Below are 13,240 nucleotides of genomic sequence, written 5' to 3'. Positions count from 1 at the left end.
AATAACCCCTCCTCTGAATCTTTGCATGTTGTATCCCAGCAGCTGCTGGGGTAAAACAGGGACACTGCTGAAAAGATTGCAAATAAACTGAGGGGGACATGAGAGCTGGGAATAGATGTGGGGTTCAAAACCGTCTCTGAAGTAATTCAGAGGGGGAAAAGTACTTCTGAATTTGAGTAAGACTTGAAGAATTTTAAGAGTGTCATGATGTTACTACATGGAAGTGCTCTGGGCCGTGTCTCTTAACTTTTCTTTAGGTGGTACTTCCAGCAGTACAATGCCATACGGTTTCATGGCATACCCCTAGGAGAAGGGATCACCTACTGAGTTACCAGAGTCACTTCTCACAGCTTTCTAGCATCCGTTTGCACACTGACCTGAGCCTGCTGTGTCTGGCTTGTGATGTGCAAAGAGCTTTGCATCTGACATAGGGAAGGCTCTCAGTGGTGTCTCTAAGAGTGCATTTTTGCAAGAAGCACAGCAAAGCCAAGGGAGATACCTTCTCATTGCCTTAAACCCTTACCAAGGGGCCTGCAGAAATTGTCATCAAACAGCTCTGAGTTACTTGGTCTATTTTTTCTGCAAAGCTCTCCTCTGTAGTCATGCCTTGACCCTGATTGAAATACAAAGGCACTGTGCAGCTTGTATGCGGCAAACCAGGATTGCTCTAAGGCAGTCAAAAAAATGGAGCTGACAATAACACAGAGCACCCTTTTCAGGAGCCAGGGTCCTTTATTAAAAAGATTTGGCATGTATTCCCCCCACTGCTGAATTGATTTGCGCCATAAAATAAGCTTGAAGAGAAATAGTGGTTGTTTTCCTACATGCTTCATTAATTTTTAGTTTTGGCAGGCAATATAAATAAAAGTATCAAGTGCACATCTAATTGAATCACCAGTGATTCCCAACTCCCTGTAGTACCAGAGAATGTGATGTAGCTGTGCTGTTTAGCAAGCATGGATGAGTTAGGCAAACAATGGCTCACTCTGCCCAGAGGCTTTGGTTTAATCTTGAGCATTTACCCATTTAATATGAGACAGAGCAGGAGTTGTTGCAGTGGAGAATTCACAGCACAGACCTCTTCATACTTCTAGGCTTGCCTTCTAGGAGAAGTGACTGGAAGCACATCTCTGCAGAGAGTCAGTCAGGAAGGTTTCAGTGAATTGCATCTACATCCAGATTTTTGTGGAAGGGGCTCTGGCACTTCTCGAGCTTAGCCTCCTCCACGCATACTGACTGTAGGATGTTGCTGAACTAATTCCTGCTTCCTTCAGGTGGCTGATCTAGAGCATGTGTCTCTTAGGAAAAAAAAAAAAAAAAAGGCCTTGTCTTAAGTATCTCACTTCGCCACTATCAAAGGACTCAGGATGAGAGAATTCCTATGGTAAGGAAAATGATACCCATCAGGCTGGATGATCTCTGACTTCTCAGTTGTCAAGGGAATCAAGTGCCTCCAGAAAAGGACAGTGCTAAGGGACAAGTACTCAGGGGATACTGGCCTCTAATTGTAGTGTTCAGTGACCTCATTTCATAAGAGTTGGCTCCTTCCCATGTTGCTAGCTGCCTTTTGCTGCTTAGCATAGGTAAAATGAATTAGTGATTTTTGTATCTTGGTAGATGTAGTCTGCTGTGGGCTCCCTGACTCATGGGGAGGGGAGTGCAGGATGCAAGAGCAGGAGTGGGTATAGAAAAGAAAGAAAACTACAAGCAGAAATCAGACTGTTTTCTCTCTTGCAGAGAGAATGTGATGTGAAACATCCAAGTCATAGGTAATACATGTTGACAGGAGGGCATGATGAAAGCTTGTGTTCTTTCCAGACCGTATAGCCATGTTATTCCTGAGCTAGACAGAGAGGATATCAGTCTTTAGGACTGTCAGTCTAGCAGTAAATTCACATACAATTAAAAGTCTATGATGTGTATTGTGTTCTTCTTGAGAAGTACCACAGAGCAGGCTGCAGGATTTCAACCCTCTTTTCAAGGGTGAAAGATGCCTTCCAAGCTAAAACACCAGACGTGCCTGGGGAACTGAAGTTGTCTGTTAGGTAGACCATTGGATATTTGACAAGATTAAACAGGTCAAACAAAATAATTACTTGATCAAGTAATTATTGGTTTGAGGAGATTTCATGAGGTATTATCCCCTTCAGTGTTATCCAGGACCCTCTGACCTGTTGGTTGAGACAAAGGCAATTCAGTAATCCAAAGCGGGTTTTGTTTTCTTTTTCTCTAGGATCTGCTTCTGGCTCCAAAATGGCTCTGGAGGGTTCCTTCAGCTGCTGGAATGGAACAGCGATCAGACTGGGGCAGGCATGTGACTTCATCAGGGACTGCGCCAAGGGAGAAGATGAGGGAGATATGTGCAGTGAGTAAATCCAAACCCCCAGGCTGCATCCTCCTTTTCCAAAAGCATTGATTGTTTTGAATTTTAATGCCTAAGACTTTAGCACTAATAGACTAATTCAGTGCTATCAAAAGACCGGTATCCTCCCTAACACATCCAGTTTCTCTGGATGTCTGCCTGGAGCGGACCATGTTCCTGTACTCACCTGCATTAGTTCTGCAGCATGTTCTTAAGATGCTCTTAGTGCCTTCATCTCTTTCAAAGTCCTGATCAAAAATGCAAAGGAAGTATAGCCTGAATAGCTAGATGCCTTACAGAATTATGAAATGCATAGTTTGTTAGAGCTTTTAATCAAAACTGTACCACAGCATGTGGCAGAAGGGAGGGGAAGGAGACAACTTTAAGATGAAAAATTAGTAGAGCCAGTAGCTTTTCTTTGACCAACTCCTCTGTCTTTGTAATTCCTCGTGTTTTCTATCCTCTCCTCAGCAGTCAGTAGTCTAATAAAATACAGCAGAAGATAGATAGCAGGCTGAGTTTTTGAAACTTGCTGTGCCTGAATACTTTGTAATTGTACTGCATAACGTAGATACTTTAGGACCTTCCTTTAACCGTCTCGAAGATGCCTTACCTCTTTTTCTATACCTGTGCATGTTCTACCTCCAGCGTCTTCCCCTTTGCTAGTCTACAGATAGTTAGGAGTGGTGGATTGTCAGCCGTGTGGTTATTCACAGGAGAAATATAACAAGAAAAATAATCACTGAGGGTTCATAATTTACTGATTTAAAGTGTGTGTGTTACAGCTGATCTAGCCTATGGCTTTTGTCAACAGAGCTGCATTGATTTGATATGTAAAAAATGTGTTCCCTGACTAAAATACCAGAACCAGCAAAAGCCTTTGGAATAGAAGAGGCAATTATCTCAGTTTAGCTTTCATACACAACAGTTAGAGCAGGGTAGAATCTGGGTTAGGTAATTCAAACAAGCTGTGTTGATGTAGTTGATCTCTAGACTAACAGACCTTTGCTGTTTCTAGCATAAACTTAACATACAACTTCAAGCAATTTCAGTTCTTTGCTGCTAACGAACAAATAAAGTAACAGATTTTATAGGTGTGGACAACAGTGGTTTGATCTGGGATCATCTAGTAAACTAGTTAAAAGCTTGGAATGATACGCCTCTCTGTCATGTTAGACGTTTTTACAATTTAAAATTATATTCATTAACGACACACACTCAGTGAACATTACATTCACTTTCAGAGAAACAGTGTCATCACTGCAGACTTGCAGCTCCTTGGCACCAATAATCCTCCATATTAGTAGTATTGAAACCTTTTTGCCTAAGAGCTTTAAAACAGAGCTCTAAAACCTCATAATGCTATTTCTATTGGGTTCTACACTTCAGTACAAAAAAAAAACCAACCTAGTAAATTATGATAATCAGTAGGTTGAATGCATTTTCATTTCATTGGAAGTAGAGAAGGCATATTATTTACCATCAACTGTATGTCCAGATACGCTGTTGCCTTTCTGCTATAAATGGCTCTGCCTTCTGAGGGTAGTCCTGTCTATACAAGTGGGAACAGCAGAGCTCACAAGGTGGAGTTGTACCAATCATGGATGCAAACTGAATGCCACCGTAGGATGGGGCAGGCCTAGAGGAACGTGCTTACCTGCTGTTTTCAAACATTGGTGTACCTGTGGCTGGTGTCTTGTCCATATTCACATATCAGGAGGCTGTCTCTGCTTTTGCCCCTAGTTGCCGCCCTGTATCCATGATGAGCTAATTGGTAAAGTGACCAATCCCTCTCTGACATATGCTATCTGCAGAGGTTGGTTCAGTTGCCTTTTCCCCCTCCGTGCAGCATTCATCTTTAGCTATTTGCATAAAGCAGTATAGCACTTACAGTTGTGTCAGCAAAGAATGTTCTGACAATGTAAATGAGAAAATCTAAAACGCAGAACATATTTAACTGCCTGTTTAGCAGAGCTAGCTTGAGAAGACCACCACACGGCTTGTTTTCAACCACAGGTACTAGGAATGAGAGTTCTTATGCCAAGCCAAAAGGCCTGAAAAGCACCATCTTCCACCCAAACAACAAAAAAGTGGCTTGCCTTAGCAGGGGCTCAAGTTGTGGGTATGTCTGCTTATTCACTCTCAAGCCTGCTCAGTTCTGTGGCTGATTTCTCTGCTTTTGCCTGTTTGCTGTTTTGAATATTATTGGCATAAGACTTCTTATATAAAACAGAAATGATGTGCTGTTTTAGATGTCAGTTACATCTGCATGGCAGCCCAACACAAAACATACATCATCTTTCAGCATTTCAGTTGTCATTTTGCTCCTGAGCAACACGGATCTTGTCAGCTTTTTGCAAGTGTGGCAAAAAGCGATTCAGATATATAAAGCAGTGAAAGGGGTTTCCCAAATGCTTCTGCTTGCACAAAAGAGCTGTCAGAAAAAGACGTAGCCATGCTCAAAACTGAGGGTGGAGCTTTTAAAATTTCCATTAATCAAAGGCTTCTATCTTTGGGCTTCAAGGAGCTGTTGGGGTATTTTTCCTTTCACAGTCCTTTAGCTGCGCAGGTACTGATTTATTTTTTTTTCTTCCTATTCATTTGATTTTTATTCCTTTCCTAGCTGAAAAAAAAAAATATCTCTAACGCCAGCTGCTTGTTAACATCTCTTTACTTATTAATGGCCAATGAAATGTCATGGTGCTTGTTCTGCATGCAACCAATTAGTCTGTGTAGAGAGTGTAAAATCAGAGAGGGATGACCCCTAGAGAAAAGCATGTTGCTGTTTGAGTCATAATCAAATATACTTGCAGGAGCAAAAGACAGCTTCAAAGAGGCAGATGTGGAATTAGATGCCGAACTGTGTTGATTTGGGATCAGGCATACAGATTTAACAGATCGATGGAAATGCCACACTGGAAATTACTTTGCAGAAGCATATTTTGCAGACACATTAAGACTTCAGATAGTGGTTGTCTTATGTCTTTGCTAGTAAATTCGTGCTTTTATGGATTTTAACTTACTGCAAAAAAATAGCATACTTCCTCTTATTGTAGGAGATGATAATAATACGTGTAATATAGCTGGTATGGTACAAGACAGATGAAAACTCAAATTATTTACTAATATGGATTGGCAGAGCTCTGCTTTACAGAAAGGGAGAATTTGTTTCAGTAGCTTTGTCCTTCTCTTTTTCGTTAACAATATCTTGGATTTTGGTTCAGTAATCTTTTGTTGCAGGGCAGCAAATCTGGGCAAAAATAAAAGTTTTACTGAAAACAAAGTGCATATACTTTTGGCTAGTCCAAAATTATTTTACTTTGTGTCTCAAATTCACCAAAAAAATGCGGCCTGGGAAAATATTGGTTAATCAGTCTAAGCATGTTAGGAAAGTAATGGACATATTAAAAAAAAAAAAAAAAAAAAAAAAGAATTAAAAAGAATGGAGGTGCTGATAGTATATTTATTATCTAGAGACCCAGAACTTAGAGGATTCACCCAGGACTGATTCTTTCTTCTGCCTAAGTGAATTTGAACCTGTATTTCCTATTTCCACAGAGAGTTTCCAAGATTGTGGTCTGGAGTTCTGGTCTAGTTCAGAAGAAAGGGTTACTCAAGTCTCTCCTGAGGTTGCTCTTCCACATTTTATAAATTTTACCTGGAATAGGGATTGAAAGTAATGTCCTCCATCCTTCAAATGAATCTCATAACCACTGGGTTATAGGGTAATTTTCACTCTTTGCCTCATTGAATATTTAAAGATGTTAAACACATTGCCAGGTGAGATAAGGAAGACTAGTATCTGATTAGTGAAAGGAGTGACTCAGGCTGTGCTATGTGGTTGGAGGAGTGCACGCGCACATCTGTCAAAAGACCAGATGGCAGCTAGAATAGGAACCGATAAAGTTTGAATTTGTGATAACATGAGCAAGTGACCATAAAAGCATAGATAATTAATTCTGCAGGGGCCAGTGTACTTTCCAGGCAAAAATGCATGAAGAAACCACTGGATTCATTTATGTCTTAGTGACAGATACGGCCCAGCAGAGTCTCCCTGCAAGCAAAATGATGAAGTAGCAACCTGTTGCCATGCAGTGCTCTCTTAAGGTTCCTGTCTTGCATACACTAATCCTCTTGCTGCTTTCTTGATCAAAAGCTGTACCTCTAGCAACAAATTCTAACAGATGGCAGTTCTGAACTCAGCAAAGCCTTCTGGCATTACAGGATAACTCTTTGTTGACTATGTTGAAAAGTATTTTCCCTTTTTATGCTTCATTTCTGGTAGAATTTGGAAGACCAAGTTTCCAGCGTAGAAGCAGCCACTGAAACAAACTCGTATTTAAGATTCATATGCTTCTTTAAGTTCTTTGAGTAGATGATCTTTTTGCCTTCTGAGATTTCCTCCTACATTTGGTACAGGTCCATACATAGCAGAGTAGATTTTTATGCTTGTGTCTTTTATAATACATGTCTGGAATTTCACCCAAAAGATTAAACTATAGTATCTGGTTGATTTACACCTAGTTTGGAATCAAGAGTGTGCTCTATCTGCTTCATAAATTATGCCAGTTACTACTTTTTCTTGCTATTAAAGGATGAAAAGTCTGCGTTAAAGTTAAAAAAAACTTGAACTTAATTACCTTTCAAGCAAAATCTAAATCATTCTGAAGGCTTGAAAATATTTGGTTAGGAAGAAGTTTAACACCCTACAGCTTTTCTCTACTTCATCATTCAAATGAAAGCATGGACTCTTACATTCTCACAGTGTTCCAGTCTCACTGGATTACTCTGTTCTCCGTCCCATATCCACAAGCTGCTTCTTAATCTTACTGAGGTCTAAATTTTTTCAGGTTTCTGTCACTAATAATAATATCCAACATGGCAGGTTTCAACAGGCTTTACTCCTGCCCCTGCGTTTGATTTTCCAATAAAGTCAGAATAGCCTTCCCTCATCAGTGCACTGATGTGAGTTAGAATTATAAACATACAAAAAATTGAGAATTACGCATCAACAAAAAAGTGCTAGCCAAAAAGCTTTTTGTAGGGTAGCAATATGTGGAATTGTAGGTACTGTATGTATTCGAAGTAAGAAAGAGTAGCAGAGAAAAGGCATCCAGTGCATAGGACATCTGAAAATTCATAAAAAATTAATTTGTGGAGGAGGAATGAAATTTTCTGGGAAAGTAATAGCTTCTTATTTATGTCCTTACTTGTTCATCGACAGTGAGCTTTTTCTGGCCTCCAGGCAGGGTTTGCTACTTAGATGACTCCTCCTGCCGCTTTGACTTGTTTACATCATCCTAGATAGCGCATGGCCATGAAATGAATTCAGTTGGACACCGAGCCAAGCTGTTTCAGTAGGAATTCAGGACACATTTATAATTTGTCATTTTCTTTGGATCCCAGCCTTGGGCTGCGAAAGGAAATAGAATCACGTTCTGTAGAGGGATAAAGCACAAAGAAGCAACTCTCTGCTTAACAGCTCCACATTTAAAGACTAGGGTGAATGAATTTGGAGATTTTTTTAAAAGGAAAAAACTTGAAAAAGCTTGAACTACAGTACAGGTTTTGATGTTTTCATAATAAATTTGGGTGCTTGTAGAAAATAACAGTAAAATGTGGTTCTCGCCTCCACGTCAGGTTCCAGGTTCAAGTTTGTCCCTACTGAAAAGCCACAGAAGTAAGATTTGTTTCAGTTTTTTCTGTGAAGTGAATTATGATTCAGGCTCCTAGAAAATTAAATATTCGTGGTCTAGACACTGCAGTTGTGGTGTTTCTCACCTGTTTTCTCTGGGTAGACCAAGGAGTAGGTGAATGTGCCACTATCAACGAATTGCCTTTTGAGGTGTGCGAGTCAAAGCTGTGGCCCTGTGAGCAGGTATTTATTTGACCTGCAGTCTCAGCCAGGGGCTTCTGCTGATATTTAAACATTTTGAATTATCTGGGATTTGGATACTGGTGCCTCACTTCAAAATTAGAAAATGTGAGAAGGAAAAATTCTTAATAATCACAACAAAATCTGGGTTCAAGATCCTCATCTTCTCATTGAGAAGTTAATGAAATTGTCATAATCACATGACCAGCACATCCTCTTGCTCTAGGAGCTTGTAGTCTGTCCTACATTTTGTAAGTGAAGAAATTTTACTCTGATTTTGACAAGCAGTTGAAAGGAAAAACTAATTTCCTGGATATGTGGGTTTATATAGTGTGTGTACAGGAAATTTTATTTTTATCTTGCAACTTTAAACAGATTTCTTGTCTCTTTTTCCTTTCTTTCAAAAAAAAAAACAAACCACAAACAAACAAACCAACAACCACCCGCAACAACAACAACAACAAAAGATAGTTTTAGGATAAGTTTAGAGGAAAAGGGAAGAAAAAAACAAATACGGGCTAAACTGGTTTTTAATGCAGATTTGAGTACGCAAGGGTGTAAAAACTCTGAGAAGTCAGGAATACCATCATCCCTTTTTACGGCTACATCTGTTCATCACAGCAGTTTTTCTGGTTTATTGGGAGAGGGACCATGACAACTGAACAAGCGTACTCGGGGGCTTTGTACTGCCAACCCCAAGGACTGGTAAGTCTGTATAGTAGGGTAAAATGACTGGCTGCTCTTCTTTACTTCTTGTGGCATCTTTGATGCGTAATGTAACTCTATATTAAAAGGGCATCTTTTTCTGCCAGGCTAGCTTTGTGCTCTACCTTTTTCCCCATAAAACCCAGTTTGTGTCCTTTTACTACTGGGAAGCCTTCTGATACCTGGCAGAATTGTCAGCTGCACCCTGGGTGCAGAATCCATATTAAGGATCGTTAGTGATTCACTAAAAGTCAAAATCAGGTTACAATGGTTGTGATTTTACATGGCATTTTACAAGGTCTGTTTTCTGCTGAGGTTACTTAATAAGTACAGAGTCTGGCTTCATGTTGAAGAAGAGAAATGCAAAGGTAGAACTAGACTACAGTGGAAACTAGGGAGGCAGTGAGTGTATATTGAGGATGGTGGGAAAATTATGTCCTGAGCTTTTAATGCAACATGTGATTCATGGCCAAGTAGAGGATGTTCTCCTGTGGTGATAAAAGTGTATGGCTCAGGGCAAGAGGAGCAGTGCTTTGCACCCTTTGTAAGAAGAACTTGCAACGTGGGTAGAGGAGGAGATGAAGAAGGCATGAAGTTACATTCTGCTTTGAATGAGATGACTATTACTTTAAAACTGGTTAATTTAAAGGCAAAAAGCTAATTTATCTTTATTGTTTAGAGCTGGAAACTTGCCTGAAATCACAAACCAGTGACAGAATGAGTGGGCTTCAAAGCCTGAAAGTATGGCTTAAAATAACTATCCTCTTGTCATCCATTCATCTCACCAAACAGATCCATGGGTGCAAAAACTGAGACACAAAATGATTCAGTACTTTACCTGAGACCGCATCAGTGCTCACAGAGAGAAGAGGTCAAATTGCTCAGCTGGGCTGGCTGACTAGAGACCTAGACTGTAAGGGAGGGGGATCATGTTAGGAACTTAACCCTCTCTAAGGTTTTCTTCCATGGGGCTGCAGAAGCAGTGGTTAGGAAAGCCATTTCCAAGGTGTAACCTTGACTGGGTTTATGCCTGTGGACCTGTAGAGGCCAGGTATTTAAGAGACCCCATAGTGTACACTGAGATGTCGCCTCTCACTTGAATGCATCAAAGTGCATTCAAGGCAGTGACTTAGTCACAGTCTGGGGGTTGTTACCCTTCCCACCACCCTCCCTATGGTCAGGCACGTGCATGACTCCACACAAAAGGACTGAGTAGCTGTGGGGCTGCCCGCATGCCTGAGCAACCCAGTCAGAATAGTCACTGCACCTTCTCTGGTGCCCAGGGGTCTTCTCCTCAGCTCACCTGGGTTCTTCTGTATGTGTGTGTGTCTTTCCCTCTTGCAGAAAATCTTCCCTCTGGCTTTTACTGTTCGTTTGAAGAAGGAGACTGTGGCTGGATGCAGGGCTCTTCTGTGTCCCATCCTTCTGCATGGTGGATTGGAAGCCTGGAGCACAACCGTTTTCCTTCAATAGAAGGTGTGTGAGAGTAAATAGTAAGTGCAGAGAGTGAACAGTGGAGAGTAAAGAAAATATACAAATGGTGGGGAGAAAGAATAAAATACAAGGCATGTTTTCTTATGTACTTACATATTCAACCTGCAGTGAAACAAGTGTCATCCTTCTACTCTAAGTGCTCTGAGCAAAAGACTGTCCGGCTCACTTTCTGTCTTGAGGGTATAGACTGGTACTTCAGGTCTCCACAACTGACACTAGATACTAATTTTGACCCTTTCTAAGCGACTTCACACCAAGTATTGATCTGCATGACCCTCCTCCATACTGATCTGATTTTTTCTTTCCCAATTTCTCGTTTACTTTCTCTCTGTTCTGCTTCTTTCTTCCCCTTCTCATTTGCTAATTTTTCTTCTCTTTGCTCTATTGTCCCTTGAACTCCGCTTCTGTGTATAATTACTCTATAGTTGGTTCTTATAGCCAAATCTCAGTAATTCATTTCTAATCTTTCTCATACAAATCACTGAAGGTTTATACCTTGGGCATTAAACTGCTGGTTGAGTTTTTGAGCCATTGAGCTGCCGGTTGAGTTTTGGCAAACATGCTACCTGGTAGGACAAGCTTTTTGCTAATGCAATAATGTGTAATGTGAATCATTTGAGGCATTTATTGCTGAGGCACAGAGCATCTAAAAGGATACAATAATAACAGCAGAGTTAATGGTATATAGTCACAACATTGCTTTAGAAAGTTAGATCCAGTGTTAAACATAAAGAGTAAGATTCTCTACTTTTGTGTGAACTGGTATAAGCTCTGATGCATTTATGCTGTCTGATAGCTCAGCCCACAGTGTTACAGACCACAAAGTGATGGAAGCATAGGTAAACATGAAGGCAAAGAGGGTACTGTGGGGAACTGGCAATAAAGCCCTGCTGATTCATGATTTGTCTATGCTGTAGAGGCAATAACTACAGCCAAATAACTGGGTTCTAAGTAGTGGTACTGTCCTCAGCTGGAGGGCAGAGCTGAAATAGTGCAAATACGTACCTTTTCATGCAGAGTGCCAAGGAAAAACCCTAGTGTTACTACTGCCCTTGTTCCTCTTGTTATAACAAATGATTAAAGGAGCAAAGAGGCCTCCAGCTGCATTAGTATTACTCTGGTGGTATTTGCCATCCTTGTATTTTGTTTTGGGGTTGGCCAAGAGAAATATTCTCTTCCAAGTCACTTTTCATTCATAAAAGATACGTTTTGTTATTCAGCCTTGAAAGGAGGATGAATCTGAAGTCATGGAGGAACAGAAGATACTGTAGGGGGAAGGTAGACAGACGAATGTATTTCCTGAGTATGTTTGTTGGGTGGAGCTGCATCCCTAATAAACTGAAAAAGCCTTCTGCTCTCTGGCATTCTCCTGTAGTAGGACTCGGCTACTAAAATAGGTTCTGGGGAGGTTTCACAAACCCTGAAATCAGGTGAGTGCTGCAGTTTGATCTTCCTGCTTTTTTATCCAGGTTGTGCACTCCTCCTTAACACCAGCAAAGCACCAGCAGTAGCAAACACTGTCATGACCAGCACTGCATTTCCAGCTCCTTTGAGGAACTCCCCCTGTGAGGCAAGTCCTAATGTTCTCTTTTCTTTTACAATTTACAGAGATTTTTTGTGTGTCTGACTCTGGTTTCCAAATATAGTCACTAGGTCAGTAGGCACCAACCGCTTTCTCTGATGACTTATCTATAAAATATACTTATGTAATGTCCCTGTGTGCAGGAGAAGGCTATAGTTAGCTGCTCGAAGTGCCACAAAATGTGCTCTGAAAAGCTTAGCATATCTTGTCCTCATTGTATGGCCTCACATGATGTGTTACAATCTTCATAGTTACGTGTATATGGTGTAAGTTTAGGACATCCAGCATTACATAAACACAAAGAGGAAGAAGCTTACTGCATGAACAAAGATTGTACTTGCAAGATCCAAGAAAGAATAGCTTCAGGACTGTCCCTGAGCTGCCCAGAAAATACGGTGCATGCTTTCTCTAGCACAGCTGGGATTTGAGCTGGCAGGTCTTCATCATGCTGCACCTCAAAACTACTAATCCTTATGTAGGCCTTGTTCATAGGTGCGCTGAAGTTAACAGCAGCTGAGATAAATTTGTGTAGAACGGAAGTAGGTTCTTAGTCAAACAGAAGAGCTGCTGACTGTTGTAAGGCATCAACTTAGGCAGGTGTATCATGGCTTGCCAACTCTGCACAAATGGTTGGCATTTCTGAGTCATTTGTACTTAACCCTTAAACAGCAGATTACAGAAAGATGACCTGTCTGCATCTTTTTACTGTAGTCTGTAGCCTCACAGATTATATTATCACTGATAGGATTTATCAATGACTTAGGACTTTGAACCATGGCTAGTGACTTAGAGCATTTCACATCCTGAATGGTCACCCTGAAATGTCACACAAGCTCCTGGATCCTGGAGCCAGGGGGATGTGGGAAGATTGATCCTAACAAAGCACAGTTTGGTGTTTGTTGGTTGAGCACTGAACAGACAAAAGGATCAGATCCTCTCTGTTCTACTGATCTTAAAATGCAGAAAGGACAAGAAGGGATGCATTAGAAAGTTCTTCAGAATGTTTCTTTGGCTTAAAGCTTGGTTTGCCTCACTTTTGTTGTGTATCTCAGTTCATATAGCAAAGCACATCTGTTTTTGCTCTCTTGATATATTCATGTCCTCCTTCTTTAGGAAATACATTCTACCTTGTTTTTCCTCCCTTCTGTGACAAAGGCGTATACAGGTTCTGAATATTTTAAGACCTTTTTCTGCCATGGACCAGCAAGAGCAAGTGGTTTTC

General features: G+C 40.7%; 1 protein-coding gene across 1 annotated transcript in view; it reads left to right on the top strand.

Moving 5' to 3' along the window:
• ALK (ALK receptor tyrosine kinase) overlaps positions 1-13,240 on the top strand; it is a gene marked incomplete at both ends in the record, with an annotated part of 320,185 nt that overhangs the window by 241,044 nt on the left and 65,901 nt on the right. Inside the window, 3 exons of the mRNA XM_082481002.1 lie at positions 2,234-2,365; positions 10,287-10,418; positions 11,906-12,006. Of these exons, the coding sequence (XP_082337128.1) occupies positions 2,234-2,365; positions 10,287-10,418; positions 11,906-12,006 (365 nt within the window). The remainder of the gene's footprint in view (positions 1-2,233; positions 2,366-10,286; positions 10,419-11,905; positions 12,007-13,240) is intronic.

The sequence above is a fragment of the Vanellus vanellus genome (assembly GCF_965231255.1).
Source record: "Vanellus vanellus genome assembly, chromosome: 3".
NCBI lineage: Eukaryota > Metazoa > Chordata > Aves > Charadriiformes > Charadriidae > Vanellus > Vanellus vanellus.
The sequence above is the reverse complement of the archived record's forward strand: the minus strand, read 5'-3'. Positions and strand labels throughout refer to the sequence as shown.